Source organism: Uloborus diversus, chromosome 6 (genome assembly GCF_026930045.1).
Source record: "Uloborus diversus isolate 005 chromosome 6, Udiv.v.3.1, whole genome shotgun sequence".
Classification (NCBI taxonomy): Eukaryota; Metazoa; Arthropoda; class Arachnida; order Araneae; family Uloboridae; genus Uloborus; species Uloborus diversus.
Genome location: NC_072736.1, coordinates 80474586 through 80501205, shown reverse-complemented (window position 1 = coordinate 80501205; position 26620 = coordinate 80474586). Strand labels below are relative to the sequence as shown.

General features: G+C 31.7%; 1 protein-coding gene across 1 annotated transcript; it reads left to right on the top strand.

The window, feature by feature from the left end:
- The first annotated feature begins 1087 nt into the window (after positions 1-1087).
- Positions 1088-26620, top strand: LOC129224061 (HMG domain-containing protein 4-like). Its single transcript, XM_054858462.1, has 9 exons — positions 1088-1115; positions 1287-1404; positions 5185-5517; positions 13805-13986; positions 15167-15424; positions 17315-17399; positions 21271-21335; positions 23293-23541; positions 25978-26620. The coding sequence occupies exons 2-9, from the start codon at positions 1398-1400 to the stop codon at positions 26143-26145; spliced, it is 1347 nt and encodes a 448-aa protein (XP_054714437.1). The 5' UTR covers positions 1088-1115; positions 1287-1397; the 3' UTR covers positions 26146-26620.

Genomic DNA, 26620 nt, shown 5'->3' with positions numbered 1-26620 from the left:
GCTTGGAGTAACATACAATGATTGTAGAAATAGAAAAAAATCGGTCACTGTAATGTTAAACATACATTTTGACACTTTCAAAATTCAAATCTTATATAGTTTTAGTTTCCCTAACTTTCATTGAAGAGAATAAAAGCATTTTCTTTTAACAAGGCTGTCGCGAGATCAAAAAAAAAAAAAAATAGGGGAGAGGGTGTTTGGCAGCCTTTTTCATTTTTTTTTTCAAATACACATATATAGCAAGAGAGAGTGCGAGTCTAGGTTTTCGTTTGCAGAGGGGGGGGGGGAGAGGTGAGAAGGATTTCCTGACTAGTATATGAGCAATCAAACTAAGGAAATTGTGGTACATAAGCAGAGAAAGAGGATTTACAATGTGAATCTATAGTAGTAAGTCCAACATTTGCGAAGGTTGCAGCTTACACCATCTCTGTTGATGTTCGGAAGAGAGGTTCAAGGACTTTTATGAACGGTTCAAGCTCGGAGAATGCAGAGCATCCTGGTAAATGCAGAATTTAGTTTTCGGAGCAGCTGAGGCCATAAAAATATTATATAGTCTTATTATTGCTCCAACTTTCATTGAAGTGAATGAAAACAGTATCTCAGACACGAGATACTGTTTTTATCGGTTTTAATTCCAAAACATCGTTTAAACTGCGTCTTGAACAGTAATTTCAATCTCTGGGGGATCGTCCCCGGAGATCCCTATTTTTTTCACAAATATGCTTTATTAATTTTAATATGCAGTTTTGAATTTATTTCGAAGTCTGAGTGGCGGTGCCCTTTTTGCCCCTTAAATATGCCATTTGCCCCACCTAATTTTTATTCTGCAGAGCAAACCGTCTGAAAGAAACTTTGTGCATGCGGCAAAGTACGTGCTAAAAGCGAATCATGTGCAATATATTGACATTTTAAAACCTTTCTGCTAAATGTAAAAGGATACGAAACAATGCAAGGATAAATCAAAATTCAGCTTTCACGTGACCAATTTTCATCTCCAGTCAATTACCACTCCGACCTTATAGCACTCGCGTTGGAAATTTTAATTGTTTTTGGCAATACCTTATATGTTTTATAAATTGAAACGGATGAAAGCTGTTAAAAGTGAAATACGGACTGTAAGTACTTCTAAATGATTATTTAGATTTGCTGGCGATAAGTATTTGTAAACTTATTAATGATATGAAAAATATTGTATCTTTATTGAACTTCTAAACATTTGGTGCATGACATTTTACTTTAAGAAATGTTATTTAGCAGATAATTTCTGATATATGTTTTCGTTCTAGGATATTTTTTCTTACTATAGGTGCATTTTGGAAGTTTTAACTTGAAAAGATTTCCAATTTTATGTTAACGTTTTCCTAGTTCTTGAAGACTCTGCCAGCTATATTGTGAAGATGGAAGGTTTGTTTGCTCCTTTTTATTATTTAGCCAAGAAAAAGGTTTTTTCCCCCATCTTTTTCATTTTGACTTTTAAGGTAATTATCATAACTTGCAGCACCTAGCATGTTTTCAAAACTGTTCGCTAACATTGCTATCAAAGGTTTGGTTTCTGCGATCGTAATGTAGGGGAGAGGGGGGGCACCTTTGAACACTGTAAATATTATCTTTAAAAAAAATGTTATGTTTTTAATGTATATCGCAGCACATTACTATTGTTTCACTGCAGAAAAGTAAGCCAAGTTTGATCATTTTTCAATTTGCATTATACTATTGTCTGAGCAAGGTATGTGTTTTTTTCTCTCTGAAATCTAAACTTTTCAAAATAAAGTTGTATGGTTTTTGTTAAACAACCTGTAATTCTATAATTCTAAATGATTTTACAATATTTAAAGATAAATTTTAGCTTTAACTTTTAGATTTTGTTATTATTCTTAAGCCTACTTGAGTAAATTGTTCTAATACCTAATTCCATATGATAGGGTACTTTGAACAGAAAAGTTGGGGCATCTTTGAACAAATGAAACTTAGAAGAAAAGAGTTATAAATGCACCTAAATATTACTATTTTATTTTGGATTTAAAAGAAATCTATGAAAATGAAGACGTACAAATTACTGAATAGTCTGTTTTTTAATATCAAATTTCTACTGATATATAAACACTACTTTTAATTACTACTCTTGTTTTTTCTTTTGCATATTGCCATTATTCCTATTAGAGAAAAATGTCTTTCATAAAAAAAATCCAATTTTAAAGATATTATTTTGGATACAGATGAAGAGGAAGAAGCTCTTGTTCTAGAAGATTTACATGTCAACGATTTCATTATAGTTCAATTCCAAACTAAATGAACCGTTCTTCATTACGTTGGTCAAATTGAGCAGCAATTGCAAGATAAAACTGAATTTAATGTCGGGTTTCTTCGCAGAAAGGAAAGCAATAAATTTTACTTTCCCGAAGCATCAGACATCAGCACAGTAGATTTCCAAGATATAGTTAAAAAACTGCCACAACCACAGATTTCTAGAGGGACCTTATGTGCTGTTACAACATTTTGCTTTGATGTCAATTTTGATTCATATAAAATTAATTAAATAGTTATAAATTTTTAATTTCAGTTAAATAAAATGTTCTAATTTTATTATTATCATTTTGTAATTCTTAAAGGTATGATTTTTGATAAAATTTGATTTTGTTTGTTCAAAGGTGCCCCTACATGGGGCACATTTGAACAGAAATATTTACAAATTTTAAAGCTTTGTATCATATTTAATTTATCAGTAAAAATTTTGATATTGATTTATATGATAAAGAAATACATTCTTTTTATCATAAAATATTTAAACATTAATAATTATAATCTAAATAAGAAATATGTTGATTTCTCAAAAAATTGTTCAAAGGTGCCCCCCTCTCCCCTAAACAATGCAAGATATTCAATTTACAAAATAAATAAATAAAATAAAAAATCTATTGAAAAGGTCTTTTGCAACTGATTTCAAACAATGGAAAAAGTGGGTTTTTTGGTAAGCTTTCTCATAGCTTCAGAAAATTTCACTCTTTTCAGGAAATTTAGCTTGAGTCCACGCTATCACCCCTGCCCTTGCCATCTTCCATCAAACTTTTGTGACGAGTTTCAACGAGAAAACTTATATCGAATGAGTTTATCACCTCCCCAAAAATTGCAACCCTGGGCTAGCCCCTTGGCTTGATCCTCTAGATCCGTCACCACCCAGGGCTCCGCAAGAACAAGAGCCCCCTCTGCTGAAATGCGTGTTGTGACTCAACAATACAAAAGTCGTATTTATCATTACAGTACCTGTGTGTCAGGACAAACCTATTAATTAAATTAGGGCTTAGTGCATTTCTTTCTTAACTGTCAATAAGATCAATAACAATATATATCAACCATTTTGTATTCGGTGGAATTTTTAATGCAATAAGCATTGAAGTGGTTGTATATATATTTTTTTTATTCAAAACCTATGTAATGTCCATTTATGAATTCGTAGATTGATAATGTAATTTTGGTGATAACTGTGTTTTCCTGCCAAAAAATATGGAGGGACAAAGTTTGTAGAATATTACGTAAGCAAGAGTCCTAGTATTGGCCCATTTTTTCTTACAAGGGAGCAAAGGGTAAAAAATTAAATAACTTATGTATAAGCAAGAGTTCTAGTATTGTCAGCCCCGCTTAATTGAATATTGTCGGTTTAAGCAATATTATTTGATTAAGCAGGGAAATTTTCTTTACCTTTCCAAATTAATGAAATTTGTCTTAAAACTTAATAATAGCTATATAATGGAAGTAATTAATGTTATTAGTAAAACTTTTTGAAAATAGGCTATGTAAATAATAAAATAGTATAATATTTAAGTTTGTTAGAATGTGTGAAAATTAGAAAATGTGACCTACAGCTTTAGAATCTTTGTTTTGGCGCCTTTTTTGAAAAGTCCATGATAGTAAATTGCTTGTTCAAGGTCTTTTGGAAATACTGTTCTAGCTTCTTTTTTCTCTTCTTGTCTGCCTCATTTTACATTTAATTTTTAATTATCGTCTGAAATGTGTACATTTCTTTGTGTTATTTAATTTAATTACTGACAGCAATATCTGTTGTTTTTTTTCTTCTTTTTTGTAATAACGACAAAAAAAAAAAAAAAAAAAAACTGTAAAAATGTTTTTATGGAATGTGAATGTTGTTTTATTGCCTGATGTTCGCGAAACATGTTATTTATGTTTATAAGTAAATAATTGTTCTTACTTAATTTATTTTTAGTTCACTCCAAGTTTTTCTCTATAAAAGTATTTTCAAAAACTGATCAATGTTATTCTAACATCCGAGGAAATTATTCTACAGTGCCTGCCGCTTATTAAAATCACATTCGTTTTCAGGAAATTTGATATTATAAAGTGGCTGATTTTATAAGACGGCATACCTACATTTGAAAAAATGAAAGGTTTTGAAGTTTAATGCTTTAAAAAATGCAATGAATTATGTCATTTATTTTTGTTTTTGGTATTTCAAAAGACAGTTGTCATTTTAACTAAACATGAGGGTTTTTTTTTATACACAAAAGGCTTAAAATATTGGCGTATTGCAGTTTGGTTAACAGAATCGGAGAGTAAAGATTCAATATCGTTTGTGAGTTTACTAAATGTTTTGCAACGTTCAACATTATATTTTCTTTGCTACAAAGTGCATCGTATATCATCAAGCATTTTTCTAACATTCATTGAAGAGGCAAATTTTGTGCTGAGATATCCTCATATTCTGAGACCAATTCCTTTACTTCTTGGGGTTTCTTTATCAATTTTTTACGTGTGATGTCCAAAATTCTGATTTTACAAAATGGCGATAGTGATTTTATTAAAGGATGATTTAACATGTTTTGGTATTGCATTGATTCTGTTCTCCCAGATTTGATTTTAAAAAGCGGCTGATTTTATAATCCAGTGATTTTATTAGTGGCGGGTACTATATTAAGCAGGGATCTCAAGCATTGCGACTATGGGGAAATATTCAGTTCCGAGAGGTTTTATTTGTATAAACAGGATATTCATTTAGCTGTTACCCGATTAAGCAGGGCTGACAGTATCCGCTTATTTTTTCTTACATGAGGAGGGAGGGGTAAAAAGGGCAAAAAATATGCTTAAAGTAATTCTTGATAATCTTTCAATTATGTGAAAAGTTAAATTAACAGTGCTCAATGTTTGAAATTCATTGTTTCTTATCTTTTCTAGCAATGGATGTGCCCCAGATTTCCAGATCTGGTAGAGTACTAAAGAAGTCTGCAAAAGTTAAGGAGATGGAAGATTTTGATATTAATGAGATTGACTTGCAGGGAAAGGCTCGGAAAAAACCTCGAATGGATGATTCGGATGAGTATGATGATAAAAGAGTTGCTCCTATTAAAATACCAAAAATTTCACTTAACATACCTTCTACTAACAAGAAAAAGGTTGAAATGCAGCATTCTATGACAAAATTGCCTTTTCAGAACCAAATGAAAACAAAGCAAGATATGAAGCGTCCCATGTATCGGGACTCTTCTCCTGATGGCTCAAAAGAATCGGGTAAAATTTTAAATTATTCACAAGCTTTTTTTTTTTCCAGAGAAACCCTACAAGTTTATTTCTTTTGCAGAAATTTCTTAGCTTCTAAGGAAAAATTTTATTGAAAAACCTTCTTCAAAATAACTTATAGCTAAAATTATGCATTCAAAAAATAAATAATTAAATAAAAGTTTGCTAGCCACCTTTCGCACTCTGTTAGTTCTCCGATATTTTAGCAGGGGGTGGAATTCAGAGCAGTCCGACTCATGCCTGTCATTTCAAACTTTTCTAGGGGTGTAAAGGATATATATTCAATGCATTTTATAAGAAAACAAACATGAAAATTTTCAGTATTCTTACTGAATTCTGTATTTTTTGAGTGAGCAAAATACTGTGTGCAGAAAAAAAGTGACATTGGAATCTAAATTCAACATGTTCCTGTTAATTTGATGCATCCAATTAAAATAGTCAGCTGCGCGGATGCAAAAATACATGGGAGAGCTTTCAGGTGTAGTACAGGATACTAACGGTGTTGTGTTAGTTCACAAAGCCTAGTAATTTCAGTATTTTTCATCCTGTTTCTGTCACATGTCTGTAAAAAAAATTAAGGCTATGGAGTCGTAGTCAGACTGATTTTAAGGTTAAGTAGTCATAGTCCTTGGGAAAACTTTCCCACTCTGAGCTTTTTTATCTCTAATTTTCACTTATTCTCCTTACATTTATTAAAAAAATTGACTACAAATTGGCTTTATTTATGTATAAAGCCTTACGAATAAGAAAATACTGCCATTGGAAACTAGCTGGCTTCTTTGTCTACTTCCACTTTCTGTAATAGGTACTTTTGTCGACCCGCTAGTTGGCTTGTTTTTTTACTTTCTTTAACTAGCTGCTGTCATCAAATTTTTTTGTTGCCGAACATTTACACTAATCACTTATAGATAAAAGTTATATATTTTTTGCTTCAACCTCAGTTATAAAATAGCAAAATGAATGTATCCCATTAGCAGTTCGGGACCCGTAGCTCTGGAGGAAACTTCTGAGGGTGTGCTGTAAATTCAAATAAGTGTTGTGGCGAAAGCACGAATACAAAAAATCGGGTAAAATATATCTGTTTTTTAAGTCTCAAGACTTGATCTATAAGCTTCATTCTCTATAAAACGTATGAAATAAAATAAGTATATGATTTCTTGGTTACAAGATTTAATACATACAGTTAATCTTTAAATCTTCTAATTAAGGTTAACTCTAAAGCAGCCAATAAAATTAAAGTTAAAAATTAAATAAAAAGGGAATATAGAGTAAAAGCCATTCATTCAAAGCTGTATACCACCGCATTTTGTTTAAAACTTTGCTCCAGACGTACATGTACCCGGCCTCTCTCCGCAAAATAGTGCACTATTTATGTTTAAATTTTATAGATGAAATGTAATTTAAGATTTAGTGGAGATTTTTTTCAAAATTAAAGTATTTAAGTGTTTATATATTTTTTGATAAACTCTGGAATTAATTAGGGGTGTCTCCCGGAGCAGACCTCCCTCTCTCAAGAAAGGTTTTTTGACTTTGCAAAAAAGGCTTTTTTTTTCTGTCAAGTTACTTTCAAAATTGAAAGCCCATGATTTGATCAACATCTATATGTTTGTTAAACATTAAAGATGAGCAAATTAATCCTTTTCAGTTTTTTAATAAGTGGATTTTTAATTAATCTCACTTTTAAAATCATAACTATTGGAAAATTTGATTTTCAAGTTGAATTTCTAACATTGTATGCATCTTTGGTGAACAATAAAACACGACGTGAAAATTTCATTGATTTAATAATCAAACTCTGTTAAGAGGTTTTTCTCCTGTCCCATGCTGGGAGAAATTGATAAAATAAATAAATTTAAAAAAAAACAGAGTCGGAGTTGGACATTTCAAAATCCAGGAGTCGTATTTGGCCATTTTCCTTCCAACTCCGCAGCATTAAAAAAACACCAAAAAAAAACATTTTTTTAAAATCTCGGGCTTGAATTGACCCCTTCCCCAATGATTGCTTAAATGACGGGCATAGTCTGACTAGATTTTCACTAAGAATTTTTTCTAGCTTTGAAAATAGCATGGATATTAGACGCACTTACAAATTATACATTAGAACCTCCATACTGGGGTTGAAAGGTTTTTGCCAAAAATGGAAATAACTACCAAAAAACTAGTAAAATTTGTGATGGCAAAAATAGATGTGCTTTATTCGTGGGGATCTGATGTAGATAGTTCATTCATAGTAATTTTAACTCTAATGTAATAATTTCAATGTTTTTAAACTTAAAATAATCAATGCACCTCTAAACAATAACCTAAATGTTAAGTTTGTACTGTTTTAGCAAAATGTTTGTTTAAATAGTAGAGGAATGTGGGACAAAATGAAATAGTGAAATATTTACTCTGCTTATTTTCCCACCAATCTGGTAATATTTTAATTTAAGTAGCACATGTACTCTATTCCAGTTAAGAATAAAATGCTGTGTTGTGTGACTTGGCCGTTAAAGGGTACAAAAACAGGTGCTCCATGACACCATTGCACCAATCTGTCACCAGGACAGCTACCCATTGACGATGGAAAATTGCCACTTAGAAAACGTGTAACTAAAATTGACTTGTACCCACTAACGTATAAAGAATGTTTAACAGCCAAGTCACACAACATTAACTATAATAATAAAGAAACCGCAGTAAGGAAGTCTAGATTTCATTACTTTTTAAAGATAAACAAGCAGCTCCATCGAGACTTGGCTAGTTTTTTATAGAATGTTTTTGGTGGGATTTATTTTTCTTCATGAATTAGTTAATTTAATAAATTGTTTATTGCTTCAATATTGTTTCATTTATTGATTCAACCTTTTATTTTCTGATTCATTTAGTCAAAAAAATTTTTTATAATAGAATAGAAAGTATTTCATTAGAAAAATATTTAATTTTTTACTTTGCCCCCTGAAAGAAAAAGTGATTTTTTTTTCCTTTTGAAGGCGCAAATTTACTGCCAAAAATAAAAAACGTCATGTAAGTTTTACTACAAAACACAATGTTCCTTCTTCATGTGATGTAATTTTCTTAACAAATTTCCAATTTGTTCATTTTGAAAAAGCTCAGCTGTCTTAACTGTTTCACTTTGCCCCATACCCCTATATATTCCCCTACTATGAATGCAAAGCAAAATGTTAATAACAATAAAATAGGTCAATGACTGAAACGAATAGATACCTTTGTGTAACAAAGTAACAATAATAAATAACTCAATGAAGTTCAAATTAGCAAACTGATAGCAGACACATAGATGTGTTCCCCCTCCCAAATGTTGGGTTTGGTTTTTAATATTTGATTCTCTTTTTTGAGTAAATGGTGTATTTCATGCTGGTTCAGCATTAAGAACAGCAGCTACTTGTGGAATAATCATATGAATTTATATAAAAATAGAAAAAAAAAAAAACATTCAACTCCACATGTGTGGAGAAGAGAGAGAAAAATTAAAATAGTGGGAAAAATGTTGCAACCTTTTCTCCTTCTCAAAATTTTGTACTGTATTAATAACATTTGTAAGAAATTACCTTCCTCCAAAAATTCAGATTTCATCTCCTGAGCAGTTAGTACTTCTCCCAATAAAACACATTATTGAATTAGAGTAATGTAAAATTGAGAAATACCTTAATGAATCCTTTTTTTTTGTAAATGATGGCAAATATGACATGCATTCTGCTCTCTTACATTAATTTATTAAACATGTCAGTCAATGAGAAAATAATTGAGGAAATATAAATTTCAATGTCAAAATGACTTTTTTTCATGAGGTTGTACTTAATTCAGAAATCACCCTAATAGCCCAGTGGTTGGGTAGTTGAATACGGAAGTAATTGGTGGAAAGCTGGAAATTGTTTTAATTAATGCCGTATGGGTCTGTAATGACCATACTAAGTTTTCCCCCTTCTACTAAGTGAGCTTTCGCCACAGCGTCCAAATTAGTGCCAAAAAACACCTGTTTTTTCATTAGTGTTAAAATATCTCAAAAATGGCTCTTAAAACGACCAAAAATACATGCAGGTTTCTTGTAGAGCACAAAATACTGAACAAAATGAGTACCTACAACCTGCATTTTTGTTAAATATTAAGCTCACAACTCTATTTCAAAAATTGGCTTAAATTACTAATTAAGCGCTTAAAGCCAGAACGCACCTCGTTCCTATGCTCCCTAACGTAAAAAAATGGCAGGAAAACTTTATTATGTTCATTATTGTAATAGAAATATATCGTAGGTGGAATAAAAGTATGAATGAGAAGGAAGGAAGTTGAAAGTAAGGAGGGAGGGGGGGAAACGCGTATCCAGGTTAATTATGCTAACCCCTTCCCACTCCCACCGGCTCTCCCTTTCTCCACTGAAATACCTTCGTTCCCTCCCTTCCGTCCACTCACCCCTTTCTTAGAGGCCGAATAAACCTTTTTATGCTGAAATTTCTCCCATTCGCTAAAAATTCCGGAGGGTGGTTTCTTACAATCGAAATTTTAATGCATTTCCAATGGGAAACTATTATACAATATATTTAACAACACAGCTTTTATATCTAAGTAATTCTTAAAAGTAATTCTTCTAAGAAATTAAAAATAGTATAAAAGAAAATAAGTTCAGAAATGCAAAATTCGCTTCTCAGAGTATGTATGATGAAATTATACTCGAAACAGTATTCATATATCACTCATAAAAAGTAATCTTCTTTTTATCTAACTATTGACGATAAATAAACAGTCAGACTTATTTCAATGAACACTCAATTTTTGCATTCTAGTAGTGCAAAATGAAATATTGATCAAATTAACACACAGATAAGAGTAATTAAAAAGGTACTAGACACGTAATTGTAGAAAATATATTTAATTACGAAAACGTGAGGTACAAAGGGCAACATTCCAGATTTCAAAACAGCTCTTATTTTCTTACGTTAAATAAAGAAAGACATTAGATATTAAAAGTAAAATGCAATATATACATATGGGTCACCTAAAATGATACGTTGAGCATCGCTAAAACATTTGACAACATGTGAAAGTTTCACATTGTGTGGAATTGTGATAAAAACTACAATAATTTTCTAGCTTAATGAAATTTAACATAAACAATTTTGTTACACATAAAATAAACAGTTAAATGAACTTAATTTTTTTTCTTGACGCTGAAAGTGTGTTGCAAATGTCAGTGTCAGTTTGGTCATTGTCGCGTTATGCAAACTTTTACCTTTTCTTTTTCGGCAGCAATAATACTTTGGCTCCTGGTGTAGGATTTTTGGCATTTTATATGCACTTGCACCATTGTAAGCTCTTTGAATTTGATATGCTTTCCGTCTCTTCTTCTATGGCTGCTTTCAACAAATTTTTGAATACCACGTTCTTTGACTTCAATCACATCACCTTCAGTGTATGATTTATCGCAAAACACGCACAAGTCAGCCATGTTCCTCTCAAAAAGTTCACTCACGCAAGCACAGAGTTAACTTGACTTCGAAATCAATACAGCAACTCAGTGGCATATCCACGGAGGAGGGGAGGGGGGAGGGTGTCCTGGGTAAATTCCTCCCCAGAACTTCGACACATTCATTTTTTTAAAATAAATTTTAAGTAACGGTATTTAATTTTGTTCGAATGGGATAGATTTCAACAGAACAGCTTCTGACACACACCATTACTGCCATAAGAGAGCAAGAATGGTCTGTACAAAACGCAAAGGACATTATGGTCACTAAGCACTTCCAACGCTGCAAAAATCATTTTTAGGGAAACCAGGTGTTATATATGTTTTGTGATTCTTGATGAACTGCAGATGAACACTCTATGAGTTATTAAAAAGCAATTCCTACCTGTGTATAGGCCTGTGTTCTATATGAGATGTTTCGTCCTTGCCTCAAGCTAAAAAATAAATGTATAACCGGAAGTCGCTAATTCCCCTCAATGTTACCATTTCTAAGAAAAAATCTTAATTCACTCTACAAGCCTGGCACACCAAATTTTCTGTTATCTCAACGCTTGCAGTCAAGTTCGTCGATAATTTAGGATCTGTTACCAATTATTCAGGATAAGATTTTCGATTGCATATTGCAGCTGGAAAGTTTACTAGAGTTTTATTTCATAATTGCACATTGCAAACATCGTTTTAAGAATAAACTAGATCGTATCTTCAGTTTTTGATTTCAGATGCATGAAATTTGATTAAATTTATTTCAGTTATTGTATTACACAGCAAACTTATGGGGATTTTTCAAAATGATATAGCATGTAAGCAGGCAACAATGAACTTTCATTTTCAATATTAAGAATTTTGAATTCCTTCTTGCTAAATTATTTCGCAAGAACAGTTAAATATTCTGAGTTAAATATTCTGGCTATTATGTATATTAAAAAAAAAAAGAACATTACTGTATCTGAATGATAGGTTTTAAATGATTTCGAGGAAAATCCACGAAGAATTTATAAAACATTATAACAAACTTAACGGTAAATATGTCGTCCCCCGCTTTTTTAGTTTTTTTTAAATGGTTATTGTGTCAAAACGAATCGTTAATTATTGAGAGGGTGATATAATTAAACAACTTCTTAGCCATAAAAGCTGTTTTTTTAAATATATTGTATAATAGTTTCCCATTGTAAATGCATTAAAACTTCGATTTTAAGAAACCACCCTCCGGAATTTTTAGCAAATGGGAGAAATATCAGCATAAAAAGGTTTATTCGGCCTCTAAGAAAGGGGTGAGTGGACGGAAGGGAGGGAACGAAGGTATTTCAGTGGAGAAAGGGAGAACCGGTGGGAGTGGGAAGGGGTTAGCATAATTAACCTGGATACGCGTTTCCCCCCCTCCCTCCTTACTTTCAACTTCCTTCCTTCTCATTCGTACCTTTATTCCACCTACGATATATTTCTATTACAATAATGAACATAATAAAGTTTTCCTGCCATTTTTTTACGTTAGGGAGCGTAGGAACGAGGTGCGTTCTGACTTTAAGCGCGTAATTAGTAATTTAAGCCAATTTTTGAAATAGAGTTGTGAGCTTAATATTTAACAAAAATGCAGGTTGTAGGTACTCATTTTGTTCAGTATTTTGTGCTCTACAAGAAACCTGCTTGTATTTTTGGTCGTTTTAAGAGCCATTTTTGAGATATTTTAACACTAATGAAAAAACAGGTGTTTTTTGGCACTAATTTGGACGCTGTGGCGAAAGCTCACTTAGTAGAAGGGGGAAAACTTAGTATGGTCATTACAGACCCATACGGCATAAATTAAAACAATTTCCAGCTTTCCACCAATTACTTCCGTATTCGACCTTTTTTCACTGCCCAACCACTGGCCTATAATTTAACTCCTGTACTTTAGAATAAATAAGTAAATAGTTAATTTAACATTTCTGAAACAGTTCAAAAGGAATTAAGCCAAGTATTTTTGGACTTCTGAAATATTTTCTTTATCCCAATCTATTTGAACTCTTAATGTAATATAGTCGAACCCCGTTGTAATGAACCTCTATTTAACAAATTTCGCGATTTAGCGAATTTTTCCTCCCTGACTAAAATGAAGGCAGAAACCCCTATTTACCGAATAATAAACCCAAAATTAACGAATTATTTTAACAACCGATTTTTTTTTTTTTTGTGAACTTGAGTAAGAAAATAATGGATTGTTTTCGAAATGTTATATCCATATTGTCTGAAGCAGGAAAAGACTTTTCTTGATATCAGCCATTTTTAACGGGCGAGGGGGCAACTAACAAATATTGATTTTGATGCAGAAAGCAATTATGAAACTCCCACAAAATGTGTTACTTTTTCAAATGCTTTACATGGCCTGCAAACTGTAAAAGCATATCTCATGCATAAAGCTGCAAATGACGCAGTATTTTCTTCTCTCCATAAAGTCGAAAAAGAACTATTTCTAGTATTGAGGAAATTGTCAAACATCTATTACTCAATAGTTTAAAATTTCACATTAACTAGCGTGTAATCAGTCATGGAATGCTGAATAAAAAGTGTACACTTTCTAATCATGGACAATTTGGCGCCGTTCCTTAATAGGGGTTTTAGATAAGGTAAGTGCAGTTTTTTAAATTCTTTTCACACCCGGATGTTACAAATAAGCCCGATTTAACTTATAAGAGTTTCGCTCCCGTTGAATTTGTTAAATCAGGGTCCGATTGTATCTGATAATTAACATTCCATTCCAGTTTTTAAGGGAAATTTCAATTGTTTGTATGTTTCTCATATTAGTTACTGATCTATTTCGTGACATTTTATTTCATTAAGATTCAAGTTCTGTTTCAAGTGAGACATCTTCATCTTCGTCTTCCTCATCAGAAGATTCAGATTGCGATGTTCCAGATATGCGTCAAAGATATGTAAATGTTGATGGCAAATCAAATTTGTTACAAAATATGCAACATTTGCCTTCTCAGCAGGAAAAAGTCATTGTAAAGTCATACCAACCTGTGAGTATATTTTTCTTAAGAGCTTAAAGCAGGGTTGGCCGCGTCGGATCCAATTGGGTTAGGCCCAATGTTTTTCTTTTATTTTAAACTCATAATTTAATCTACTTTTGGGTTTTTAAAAATGTTTGAGATGTTTTAAAGAAAATAAATTAATTTAAGTACTTTCACAATTTAAACTTTTTAATTATTTTTCTTCACTACAGACAGTAAAAAGTTTTAAATGTATTTAAAACTTCAATAGCCTTCATTGTATTTGACTTTTAATCAAATTTAAATACACCAAGAAACTTAATTTCATAAGTCTTGACAGAGTAGGAATTTTTTTTTTTCAAAGATTTTAGAGGAATGCAACTGACTGCTCCATTGCTATAAACTGCAATATTCTTGAGTGTCTTATCATTCTAGATTTATGAGTCTAAAAAAAATCACTAATTGATGCAAAGTTCCTATTTTTAGCACCAAAATTTGATAACATTCTGAGTTGGTTACATTTTTATAATGCATGTCCTGTTCATCTAATTGCCTACATATATATGAATATATTTCCATTACTCTTCCTTCAGTATAATGTTATTTTACTATTTTTCATGTGTGTACTCATTGAAAAATTCATCGCTTAGTCAATGTCTAAACTTTAAATAAGTGTTGAAATCAACTTGACTTCAAATGAGTGTTCAAATCAATTTTACCGTTGAGTTCCATAGATTGCTGGATTTATGAGTCATTATGGGTGGTTTTTTAAATTCAAATTTTAGCTTTTATGTAATGTAGCCAAGTGTGTAACAATAGTATCCTGAGTTGGTTAAATTTTTGCTGCAGATGTCCTGTTAGAAAATAATTGCCTATATGTTCGGTACATGTAGGTAAATTTCCATTACTTTTAGCTCAAAAAAAGAAATGTGATAAGTACGAAATTTTTTAAATGATGGAATAAAGTTTTGTTCATTGCCATTTTCCTTTACATGTATTTGTTTCATTATGATTTTAAAATGGAAATTCATTATGTGATGCCTGGCACAAAGTTACATTGGTTGTTTTTCTCCTTTTTCCAATCATACTCTCCTATTGTTTAAAAGGTAAGGTTACTTTTGCCATGAGTTGTTTTGGGGAAATATATATGTAAAGTATTTATGGTTGAATGAAATTTGCCGTGACTCTAATTACTAATATATTTCTGTAGTTTGACTCTCCTGTTGCATTTGTTGATCATAACAATGAAATGCCCCCTGATAGTGAGGATGAAGTAAGTGATTCAGCACTAGTAATTGCAGAAGAATCGAATGACTCGCTTGCTTTTGGAGGTCGAAAACAAACAATGATGGCAGGTTTGAAAAAGAAACCACTAAGGACTGATCCGTCATATGCTCCCAAGAGAGGAATTGCTCCAAAGAAAAGAATGCCAACACAAAAAGCCAGGACTACAAAACCAACAAAGCCTGTAAGATTCTTTTAAATCTTTTTTGCTAATAAACTTTGAAGATTTAAGAATGAAAAACTTTGTGTGTAAAGAGAAAAAAGTAGTGATTTGTTTTCACTTTTTTTTTATGAATTGCCAAATTTCAAAAATTAATACAGGATCACAAATCATCATTAATTAAGTAAAATGACACAAAGTATATAAAGTACAAATAAAAGCAGTTAAAAAAGAGTTAAAAACTCAGCAAACAGCTGTTTTGGGGCTATCAAATGCAAGTCCCTTCAACAGTGTATAACAAGTACACTGATGAAGGAGCTTGCATTTGATAGCCCCGAAACAGCTGTTTGCTGGGTTTTTAACTCTTCTTTAGCTGCTTTTATTTGTACGTTGTGTCATTTTACTTATTCCACAGTACAAAGTTTTCGACTGCTTTTTTACATCGTTAATTATTTTTAATGAATGAACTTTTCATCTCTTTTGGTTTTTAATCTCGGCCTTTTTTTCCGCAACCTTTCACACTGTCAAAGAAATTTCTTTTTTACGAAGATCAATTCACTATAGATAAAGAACACATTTTAACTTAACAAGTGCAAAATCCATTTTTAATTATTCCTATTTCTTTCTCCCCCTCCCTTCTAATGATATCAAACTTTCCAAGATGACCAAAATCTGATCAGTTAAACCTGATTTTTAGATCTTCACGACTTGCTGCTTTAGGTCTACACTACTTACTGACTTTTAACGTAACAAACCACCCCACTAACTAACGTTACTAACACTAACAGTGTGACTAACACTAACTTTAAGGTAACAAATCACCTCACTAACTGAATTTTAGATTTACACTACTTATGTGCGTAAACAAATGACTGCCCAATCTTGAAAAATTTCCACCCCTCCCTTGTGCGGTTTTGGTGTACCTAACCTAGTTTCATCTGTCGCAGTTAATCTGTTTGCACGATTTGCTCACACATACAGGTGCTGTTTTACTGCGGATTGTGTGTAATTTGGCAATCTGCCAAGTAAAGACAACTCTATCTGAATGAATCTAGCAAGGGAGAAGGGAAAATAACGATGGGATTTTGATACATGCTTTTTATAATGTCACTAGTGCCTCATTCATTTATTGCATTCTCTAAAATAAAATAAGGGAAAACAAAAATAGTTACCAAGGAAACAACAAAAAGAAAAGAAAATATTTTCATTCCGTTCAGGAACGTAAAAGCAAAATGGTAAGCTCAAAACTTTGTTGTGAATAAATAAATCAATTAATTTTAGCCGGGAGAATATAAATCGAATATACTTTAGATTAAAAAAATGTTGCTGAGAGCAAATTTTTTATTTTTACAAAACTTAGGTTAAATAATAGAGAGGCAAAAGTGCACATCTGTAACAAACCAACTAACACCCCTATAAACTAATAGATACGCCCATTTCCGCCTATAAACTGAATATTAGCCTTTCCATGTAATCGATGGTCAGACAGTGTGCGTAATTCATTTGCAATAATGAGATATCCTTTATTATCTTTTACATTCACTGTTACTGTTTTAGCTATAGTTTAAATGTATGCAATTGTTTTTAATATTTTGAAGCTATTGCATACACTAGCATTGTTTGTATCTAGTTTGCCGATTATCCTCGAATTCGGTTATCCACTGTTACTGTGCCACCCTATTCCGCAGAAAGTCGGCAGTTTACTGTATTTGTTTTTCATTTAATCATAAAAGTACAGCCATCATTGTTGTTCAGAAAATCAATATTTGTTTGTATGTTTCTGAATTACATTTTTAATGAATCTTGATTAAATTTGTGAGATTAAGTCATTGTCAATGCACAATGACTTTATTGTTTATTACATGTTACTCCAAGAAAATTTTTCTCATGTTTTTTTTTTTTTTAAATTTTTAGGCTGGTAAATCCAAACCATTAACTGCTTATATGTTATGGTGCAGTGAAAACCGAAAACGAATAGCTTCTACAATGGGTAATATTGGTAAGGGTTTTTTTTCCTAATGCACTTTTGTTTGCTACATCAAAGTAGTGCTGATGCCAAAGTTAAAAGAATTATAACTGTATAATATGGATTTTTTATTTTTTCATAGTGCTTGTTTCTCTATTGGAGTTCATTTAGGTGTCTTATGTTTTGTTTTTGTCCTTCCTTTTTTAATTTTTATTTTCATTTTAAAAGTTTAGCAATAATAATAAAACAATTTACATTAAACTGGGCACTTTGCACTGATTCTGTTGTTAAAAGTTAGTGTGAACTAATTAAACAGAATTGGTCACATTCACAATGTGTTATTCTTTTTTGCATCAAGTATTAAGAATGTTAAAAAAAATTTCATAGTCTTTTTAAAAATTTTTTTTATTTTATTCTGCAATTTTTGTTCTAATCAATTAGAATATCAATTAAAAAGCATGAGTTTTGTGCAAAAAATAGGTAAACGTATTAAACAACATTTAAAAGCACATATAAAAAATTGAAAAGTTTAAAATGCAAACATGTTTCATAGTTAATAGCCTACTTCCTCAGTTCAAATCAAGCAAATGGGATGGAACAAGGTCGTGGGGGAGTTTGAATACAAAGGCGGGGGGGGGGGGGTGGACCAATCAGATATCAGCGAGTGCTGAGGCATGATTTGACGTATCAGAATATGTAAATTCGAACCCGTCGATTAAGATTGGAGAGACCTGGAACCGCAAAAGACTCATTGCAAAGATTATTTGAATTGTTGTTGTTGTTTGTCCCACTTGGCAGACAGAAACATCATACCAAGTCCATGAAGCCGTGCAAACAAAGTCCCTCCAAAACAGCAGAAGGGTCGGAATACAGCCGATTCAGGTCACAGCCGATGCAAGAGAAAATATGGGCGAGAGCAGCCTGAGTCAAATTGCATTTTGGGCACAAGGGGAAAACCTTAATACCAGCCACATGTTGCTGTGCTCGAGTGTGTCCACTTCTCAGTTGGGCTAGGACAGTTTGTTGTTCTCTACTACTTGCCCGAAGTAAAGCAGCGCCAGGGCGGGATGCTTTGTACCATTCATGAATAGGGGACTGTCTCCAAGAGGAACTGATGCTTTGCTTAACACGAGTTGCAATTTATGAAAAAGAAAGGCATCCGTTATGGGGAGAGATCTCTTGGCTCCCCTGACGAGCCAGCCCATCAGCAATCTCATTTCCAAATACATCAATATGTGACGGTATCCATTGAAAAGTAATGGTGAGACGTTTACTCAAGTGTTTTAGATGTTGGATTATGTTCAGAGTCGTTTTGTCACCTTGTTTCCACCATTCAGACAGATGCTGAATAGAGCTTCGGCTATCACTCAAGATCCAAATATCAGTACTGACACTCTCTGTGACGCAATAATTCAGAGCCTCCTCAATAGCTAGAAGTTCGGCCCGGAAGACGGAGCAAAAATCGGGGGTTTTTAATACAAATCTTAATGCCGTTTCCTTCTCTGATATAAACACCGCTACCGGAGATAGCGCCGTCACCCCTGCTATCGTCAGTATATATTTGCAATGCATCACATGGGATTTGGTGAATAACCTCCAAAGCAAGTTGTCTAAGATACTCCGGGTGTTGGGAGCTCTTGTTGGTGTACGAGCACAAGTGAGGTTTGAAGAAAACTCGTTCATGTAATGATGGGGCAGCATCCAGACCACAAGTCAGTGAAACATATTCAACTTCATTAAAAAGGAAACCCTCACTTTTAGCAAAGCTAAGTGGACTCTGTCTCTTAAGGCGTTGATTATTCTTCCAGTTTCGTACATAACTGGAGGTCCTGTTCTGGTCACCATAACTAAGAAGCTTTGCAAATTATTTAGCCAGGAGATATCTGCTTCGGAGTCCTAGAGGTTGCAGGTCAGCCTCATACAGAACAATGTCCTTAGGGCAACTATTTCGGAGGCCAGTGATGATTCTTGCAGCAGAGAGCTGAACCCTTTCCAGTTTTTCAAGGTTACTGACAGCGGCAGCCCAATATACCTGAAACCCATATTCCAAAACGGGACGAATGAGCGCAGTATAAGTATTTCGAAGTGTCTGAGCATCCGCTCCCCATGTCCTGCCAGAGATATATTTTAAAATTTTCAGTCTCTGTTTGCTTCTTAGGACCAAGTTATTTATATGTGCATAACTGAGAATTTCCTGATCAAGGATATAACCCAAATATTTCGGGTACTTTTCGCATTTCAGCCGTTTTCCCAACAGAAAAACTTCAGGCTCGTAAGCTTCCAGAAAATCTAATTCCCCTACATTTGTAGTTCTGCAAATAATCTTGGCCTTCGAAAAAACAAAATGATGCCCTGTGTCCCAACAATTTTTGGCAATCGAAGATTTGTTCAGTTTCTGTTTCTTAACGTGGTTTTCATGTTTCTTTAAACAAAACTTAAGTGATCATCTTATCTGTCCCACATATCCAATTTTACTTTGGCAATTAATGCCCCACTGATCAAGTGGTTGGATTGGGTCCTTCAGTTTGGTAAAAGAAAGTTTATTTATAGGTCTGTAAATTATGCGAAAATCAAACTTGCTAAGAATTCTAGAAATGCAAAGGGATATTTTTGAATATAATGGTAAAATCACAAAATTTGTAGAAGAAAACCTTGGTTTGTTTGGAGTTTTATTTCGGGTTGAGAGTTTGTAAAAAGCCTCGTCAACAATTTGAAGAGGAAAACCTCTGTCAAGAGCCACACTTCTCAAAAAATTCAGTTCTTCAATAAGTAGGGTCAGATCAGAACAAAAATAGAATATCGATTATTTTTTTAAATGTCTCAAAATTTCAACCTAATCCAATTTATAGTCATAAACTGCTGTAGTTTGCAAACACGGGGACTTCAGGGTGTCATGTCATGTAATTTGCAACCTTATATAAGTTGGTTTACTATTAAAGTACAAGCTTACTTGAAGTTTCTTACATTATTTTTTATGGAATGAAGTGAAATTGGAATGAGACATTCTAAGGTTACATAGAACTGATACTGTGAAAAATGTTATTAATAAAATGTACGGTTGAAGCATCTGTTTAAGCATCGTTATCAGCTTTCAATTGCAAAAATGGATATCTTTACTTTGCTGGAACTTATAAATGGAAGTTGGAATGTAATTTTAGCATTTAATCAGAAAAAATAAATGCTAATAATTCTATCTAGTTTTTGAATTTCTGATGCCAATTTTGTAAGCTGAAAAGCATGGCAAAATGATCATTTATTTGAGCATAGTGTTAGTTATTGCAATGTTACTAAGCTCATGAATGGATGTCAATTATTTCATTTAATGTTTGACTGATATGTGCATAGACTTTAGGATATTTTAGCTCTTTTATTATAATAAAATACAATTATTACTTAAAGTAATAATTAATACTAATTAAATTAAAAATAACTAATGTTAATATTAATACATGTATAAGTAAATTAGAAAATTATGCATTTTTCACTGGAACCCTTTTGTGTAAACTGGGATAAAAATCATTTAATTTCTTTTACTCTTATTATGTTCATCCTAATGCTCACTATTTTATTTAGTGGTAAAAGGGCCGTATGTAACTCCAAAAAATGTGTCTGCAATTTTATTGCTCATTCGTGCATTTAGTTATGTTGACTTTCTGTTTTGTTACCTTTTTATGAACATGGCTTTTCAAAACTTGTTTCCCATTATTCTGCACCAATTATATCCTCATCTAATTTATTACCTTTAAAATTCTCTTACTCCTCTAGCAAATTTATTTCTCTGAAAATCCTGAAGCTGTGTACTATATTCCATTTTAACTTGTTGCATCAATGTTCTAAGTCCTTTCATTAGTTGCTCAATTATGCTAAAAATAATTATTGGTCGCTTAAAACTTTTCTTTCCTAGGGTTTGGAAATATTGGAAAGAAAATGGGTGAAGCATGGCAAGCATTACCGGATAAGGAAAAAATGGTGTGTAGACAGGGTGAAGTCAGTTCCTGTTTTTGTTGAGGAAAATTACTACAAAAACTCATTATTATTATTATTATTATTTGAATTCTGTATCAAAAAATAAACAAATGAATTTTCTAACTTTTTAAGGACAATGGATGCTTTGTTCATTTTCTTTGCACTTTGTCATAAAGGAAAAAAGTAAATATATCAAGTGGTTTAAGAGTTTCTGTATTTCAAAAAATCGATTGCAATTTTAATTAACTACATTTACTGAACAATTAACTTATGTATTTTTGTAAAAATAAAATCATCTTACAAAATGTATTGCATGATGATTTTGAAAAATTTTAATGCTTGGTGTAGAACAGTTTAGGGTGTGAAATTAAATTGAAATGTAAATGTTTTTTTTCGTTTGAAATAATATTCTCGAAAAAATAAATAAATAAATAAACGAAAAACATTTTTAATTTACAAGAGCAGTACAGTTATTTTTTTAGTATAATATTTTGAACAAATCTTTTTTTTTTTAGAAACTATGCAATTCAATAGGGTCAGTTGTGGTAAATGAAAACAAACTGTATTACCACACTTGTGATCATTTTTCAAACTAAATTTTTAGGAGGTGAAGACTAGGCAACATAAAGAAGACATTCTAAGAGTTAAGTTTAGTGTTCTTACCTTTTCTTCTTCAGCAGGTCTGAAAATACAAAATAACTGATTTCAACTTGTTTTATTTGTTGTATGGAAGGTTATTAAAACTTTTTAGACAGGAATCTCACCTGCTTTGCTATTTTTACTGTGTAATTTATGTATTTCCATTTACCCCATATATGCTGTATTCTCGGGTAAATAGAACCAGCTAAGCTTGTGATTCTTCCTACCTTTTGGACGATTTTATTTTGATGTAAATTACGGTTTTGTACTTAATACAAATTTAGAGCATAATTTAGTTCATGATTTTTTTCCTCTTTAAATGATATCAGATCCACTTTGGAGGATTCAGCCGTTTGCATGGGACCTCTGGGCTGCCAACTGAGTATTGTTGATGTAGCAGCCTAGAAACGTTGACGTTGCCATGCTTTTTAGGTTATAACATGCTTGTGTACATGATTAAAATATCAAATTTTGAAATGTATGGAATGTATTTTGAATTCACTTCTATTGAATGATGGAACTTCTTGAAGTAAGTTATGTTGCATATATCAGTGCTAATATCGATAGATTTCTTCTGAGAAAAGAACAAAAAAATCAATGCTGGCTTACAGAAACAGAAAATTTATTAAAAAATGAACAAAAAATATAATTGTAAAAATTAACTCCAACTTAAGAAATAAAATAATATTTTTATTGTTTGTGGAACTTCTTAAAACAATCTTTCACATAAAGAACTGGCTTCTCTTAACAGGCTGGACAAAAATAATGCGTTTCTTGCCGTTTTTTTGCTTGGGTACATATACGACATAGCTTTGTTTTTGTTGGACACTTTTATATATATATATATATATATATATATATATATATATATATATATATATTACTGGATGGTTTCAAGTTTTATGCTTTTTGATGATACTAGAATTAGAGCACTAGAATTAGAGTTTTTAATACTATAATGTGATTGAATCAAATTTGCATTTTAGGCCAGATTTCTGAAAATTACGTGGCAGTCAACGTGTTAAGATATAACTTTTGGGAAACAAATTACCTTTGACATTGCTGATGCTTTACAATGCTTCAGACACTTGCTTATAAAAATATATAAATAGAGATGAGCCTATTTTAAATCATGCTTCCCATTTCTTTTTTTTTTCAGTGAAAAAAAAAATTAACATTTTGAGCTCTCTTTCCTATGAAATTAAACCACAAAAATCCTGTTGTACTTTTGTGTCATTTTTTATTTTTATACACTAACTTTGAATATGATGTTGTATTCTATAAAGTTTGAATGCGTAAAACACCTATAAATCCATTTCAGGCTTGGAGACGAAAAGCAAAAAGACTTGCTTTGAAAAACTCTGGTGGTCTGATTAGTACTGGGCCAACTAATGGTTCCAGCCCCAAAGGTACTGCTCGATCTGTTTCCAGTTCTGGTGATGAAATTTCATCTCGCAGCATGTCGGAAAGCTCGGGATCTCTGGGAACGGCAGCCATTGATGCTGCAGCATATCTGAAACTTCTTGGAGATTCCCTTAGTGTAATTGGACAAAGATTGACAGAACATGAGGTATTTTCCTTTTCATTTTTAAAAGATTGTTTTAAATATGTAATATCTCAAAAAAAAAAAAAAAGGAAAAAAAGCATGACAGTTCATTGATTAAAAAAAGAAAGAAAAATAGTAAGTACTGTTAAGATTCCAACATTATGTTATTATATTAAATTATATTTTCAATATAATTTTAATTGTAAAAAAAAAATTGCAATATAAGTTGTTTCAGGTCGAAGCGTCCGAATCACAGCTCATGATTCGGCCAAGCCAAAGCTTCTGTGGAAGGACCAAAGCTTTGTTCCATCTCTAGTTTCAATGGTCTCTCCTAGAGGATTTTCAACATTGAGTAGACAGGGAAGAAAATCAGTGCCTAAGAAAATTGGTCGTTAATGGAGGTGATCGCTATATAGAGGTGGTCGCTTCTAGAAAATCTGTAGGTCCCCTCTCCAGAGGCCAGCAGCGTATATTTTCAATGTTATAAGTCTCAGTACTAATTTTTTAAAAACTTCTTGGGCTTTTAGCCCCCTTTAAGGATGTCCCCCCCTCAGGGTTGTTTGGTTTAAACCAAGTGTTTTTTTTTTTTTTTAAACCATGTGGTTTTTCAAAAAAGTTTTTTTTTGAAAAACTTTGTCGTTTTCTCCCAAATATTTTTATAAATTTTACTTATTAGTGCAAAGAGTAAAATCTAATTGATGCAAAGTAACTAGCAAAGCTTTATAGATAAATTAAAAGATTTAATAAATTTAAAAACTTATATTTTTTAAGGTAATGTGAGTTTACTAAATAGCTTTTCTTTTGTTTAGTGTTTCTTTTTTAAAATCAATGCATCTTTCCTAATAGGTACATAAATATACAAGGCAGACCAACAAAGTTTTTTTAAAATTACATGTTGAAAGAGTCCAAGTAGCTCTTTTTTTCATTTATTCAACTATCGTAATTTTTTTCGCTTTTGCATTTCAAAATGGTCTAAAAAAGCATATTTCAATCAAAACTTCATTTACTACCTAATTTGCTTGATTGCTTAAGATTTATTGTGATAAATTATGTACCATTAAAGAGATCCATAGTTTATATAAAGTTTAACGCTAGAATATTTAAATAACGAGGAAAAAAAATAAAAAAAAAAAACTGAAGAAGTCCAAGAACACTTAGAGTAGGCATAAAATTGTGCTTATACCTGCACACTTTTTGCATCCCCCATAGTCGATGCAGTCAGAGCAAAAAAAGAAAATATATGAAACTATGAAAACAGAATATATCCATGTAAACTTGGTGCTCTTATAAAAAAAATATAATGCCAAATTTTCACATTTAAAAGAACTTTTAATAATAAAAGAAGTGTCACATATGAATGGTGGGAGAATCAATAAACATTAATTTTTATGACCAACTTCATTATTAATATAAGTCAATAGAGTGTTTTCATACTGAGGCTTTTAATTATTGTTATTATTATTATTATTTGATGAAAAATTTATATTTCTAAATGCATTAAACCAGGAGAAATAATGTCGCATGGAAAACATAATGATTTTCTTAAAACCTAACTTGTCCTGTTTCTATAATATTATTATTGATACATTGGATAAATAAATTACATGATTTGTAACTTTTTAAAAATCTTTGAACAAAATATGCCTTAGTCCTTTGATTTTTAAAGTTCTGTAGCGAACATCAGACTTATTCATTTGTAGATACTGAAAAACATTTTCCATGTTTGAGAATGCGTGATTTTACTTTTACTTCTTTATTTATCCTAGCTACGATTATGAGGATATTAATTTACAAGAATTTATTATTGGTTATTTGTAATTAATAATGTCTGAACTATCATAGTAAATTATTTCTTTGATTATTCATACCTAGGCCCATTTACGTATTGTATTTTTTAAAATAGTTAAAGATTTTCAAACAATATTCTCCTATAGAAATCTGTACATATGAAGAAATGAAATTACAAGATTTTATTCTTAATTATTTAATTTATTACAAATAAATTAAGTACAAATATGAATATTAAACATTTCTTAACAATTAATTGATAAAATCTTCATGATTTACCTAAAATAAAATTGCTTTTCTTACAAATAGTGTTTAAAGCAAATAAACCCGGTTTAAACCAAAAAACCTGGTTTAAACCAAAAAAAAAACTGGTTTCTTTACCAACTCTGCCCCCTTCCCCCCTGCACTGCGGGGTCTGCAGGTGCACAGATTCGGATCTGACTGTGGTTCATGAAAGGTGAAATAACTAGATTTTCAATGCTTTTAATTACGGTGATACATTTTACTTCTCGTATTTTTAGTGCAGAGCTTCAACTGTTTTTAAATACTATAATATAGTTTTTATCATCAATGCATAAATTAAAAAATTAAAAAAAAAAACAATCATGTTTTAAATAACATTTAAATGATCATGTTCTTTGATGGTAAAAATTGTTCTTACTCTTACTTTAGGGCCAACTTGCTGTGTCTGGGATATTTTCTGTGCTTCTGGATACGATTTTATGTGTTGTTGGACCCTTGCTTTGTTTAACATCTGAATCGCCTGTGTTGAACAGTTGTCCCCCTGAAACATTTGCTAAAACTTTAGATAGTATTGCATATTTTATGCCAGGATTGTAAAGGCATCACAATTGTACATATTTTAAATTGTAGCTGTAAATATTAAACTGTATATATATTAAAATGTTTTTTTCCTTGTCAAAGTAAATTTTAAAAAGAGCAAAACATTAAAAGATTGAAAAGTTAAAAACGTTAAAAAGTTTTTTTTGTGTCTGGGCTATTTTCTGCGTTCCTGAATACAATTTTGCCTGTGGTTGGATCTTTGCTTTTCTTTACTCTGAATTGTCTGTTTTAAACTGTTTTCCACATGAAACATTGGCTAAAACTTTAGGTAGTATTGCATGTTTTATGCGAGACATCCTAATTATACATATTTTAAGTGAGAATTGTAAAGTAAATTGTAAATGAAACTCTACGTAATTGTTGTAGTTGTACCTGTATATATGCAGTTACAATTATGACAGTTACAATTTTGCATACATGCCATAAATATACAGGGTGATTATAAAATAACATGAGGTTTTCAGAGCCCTCT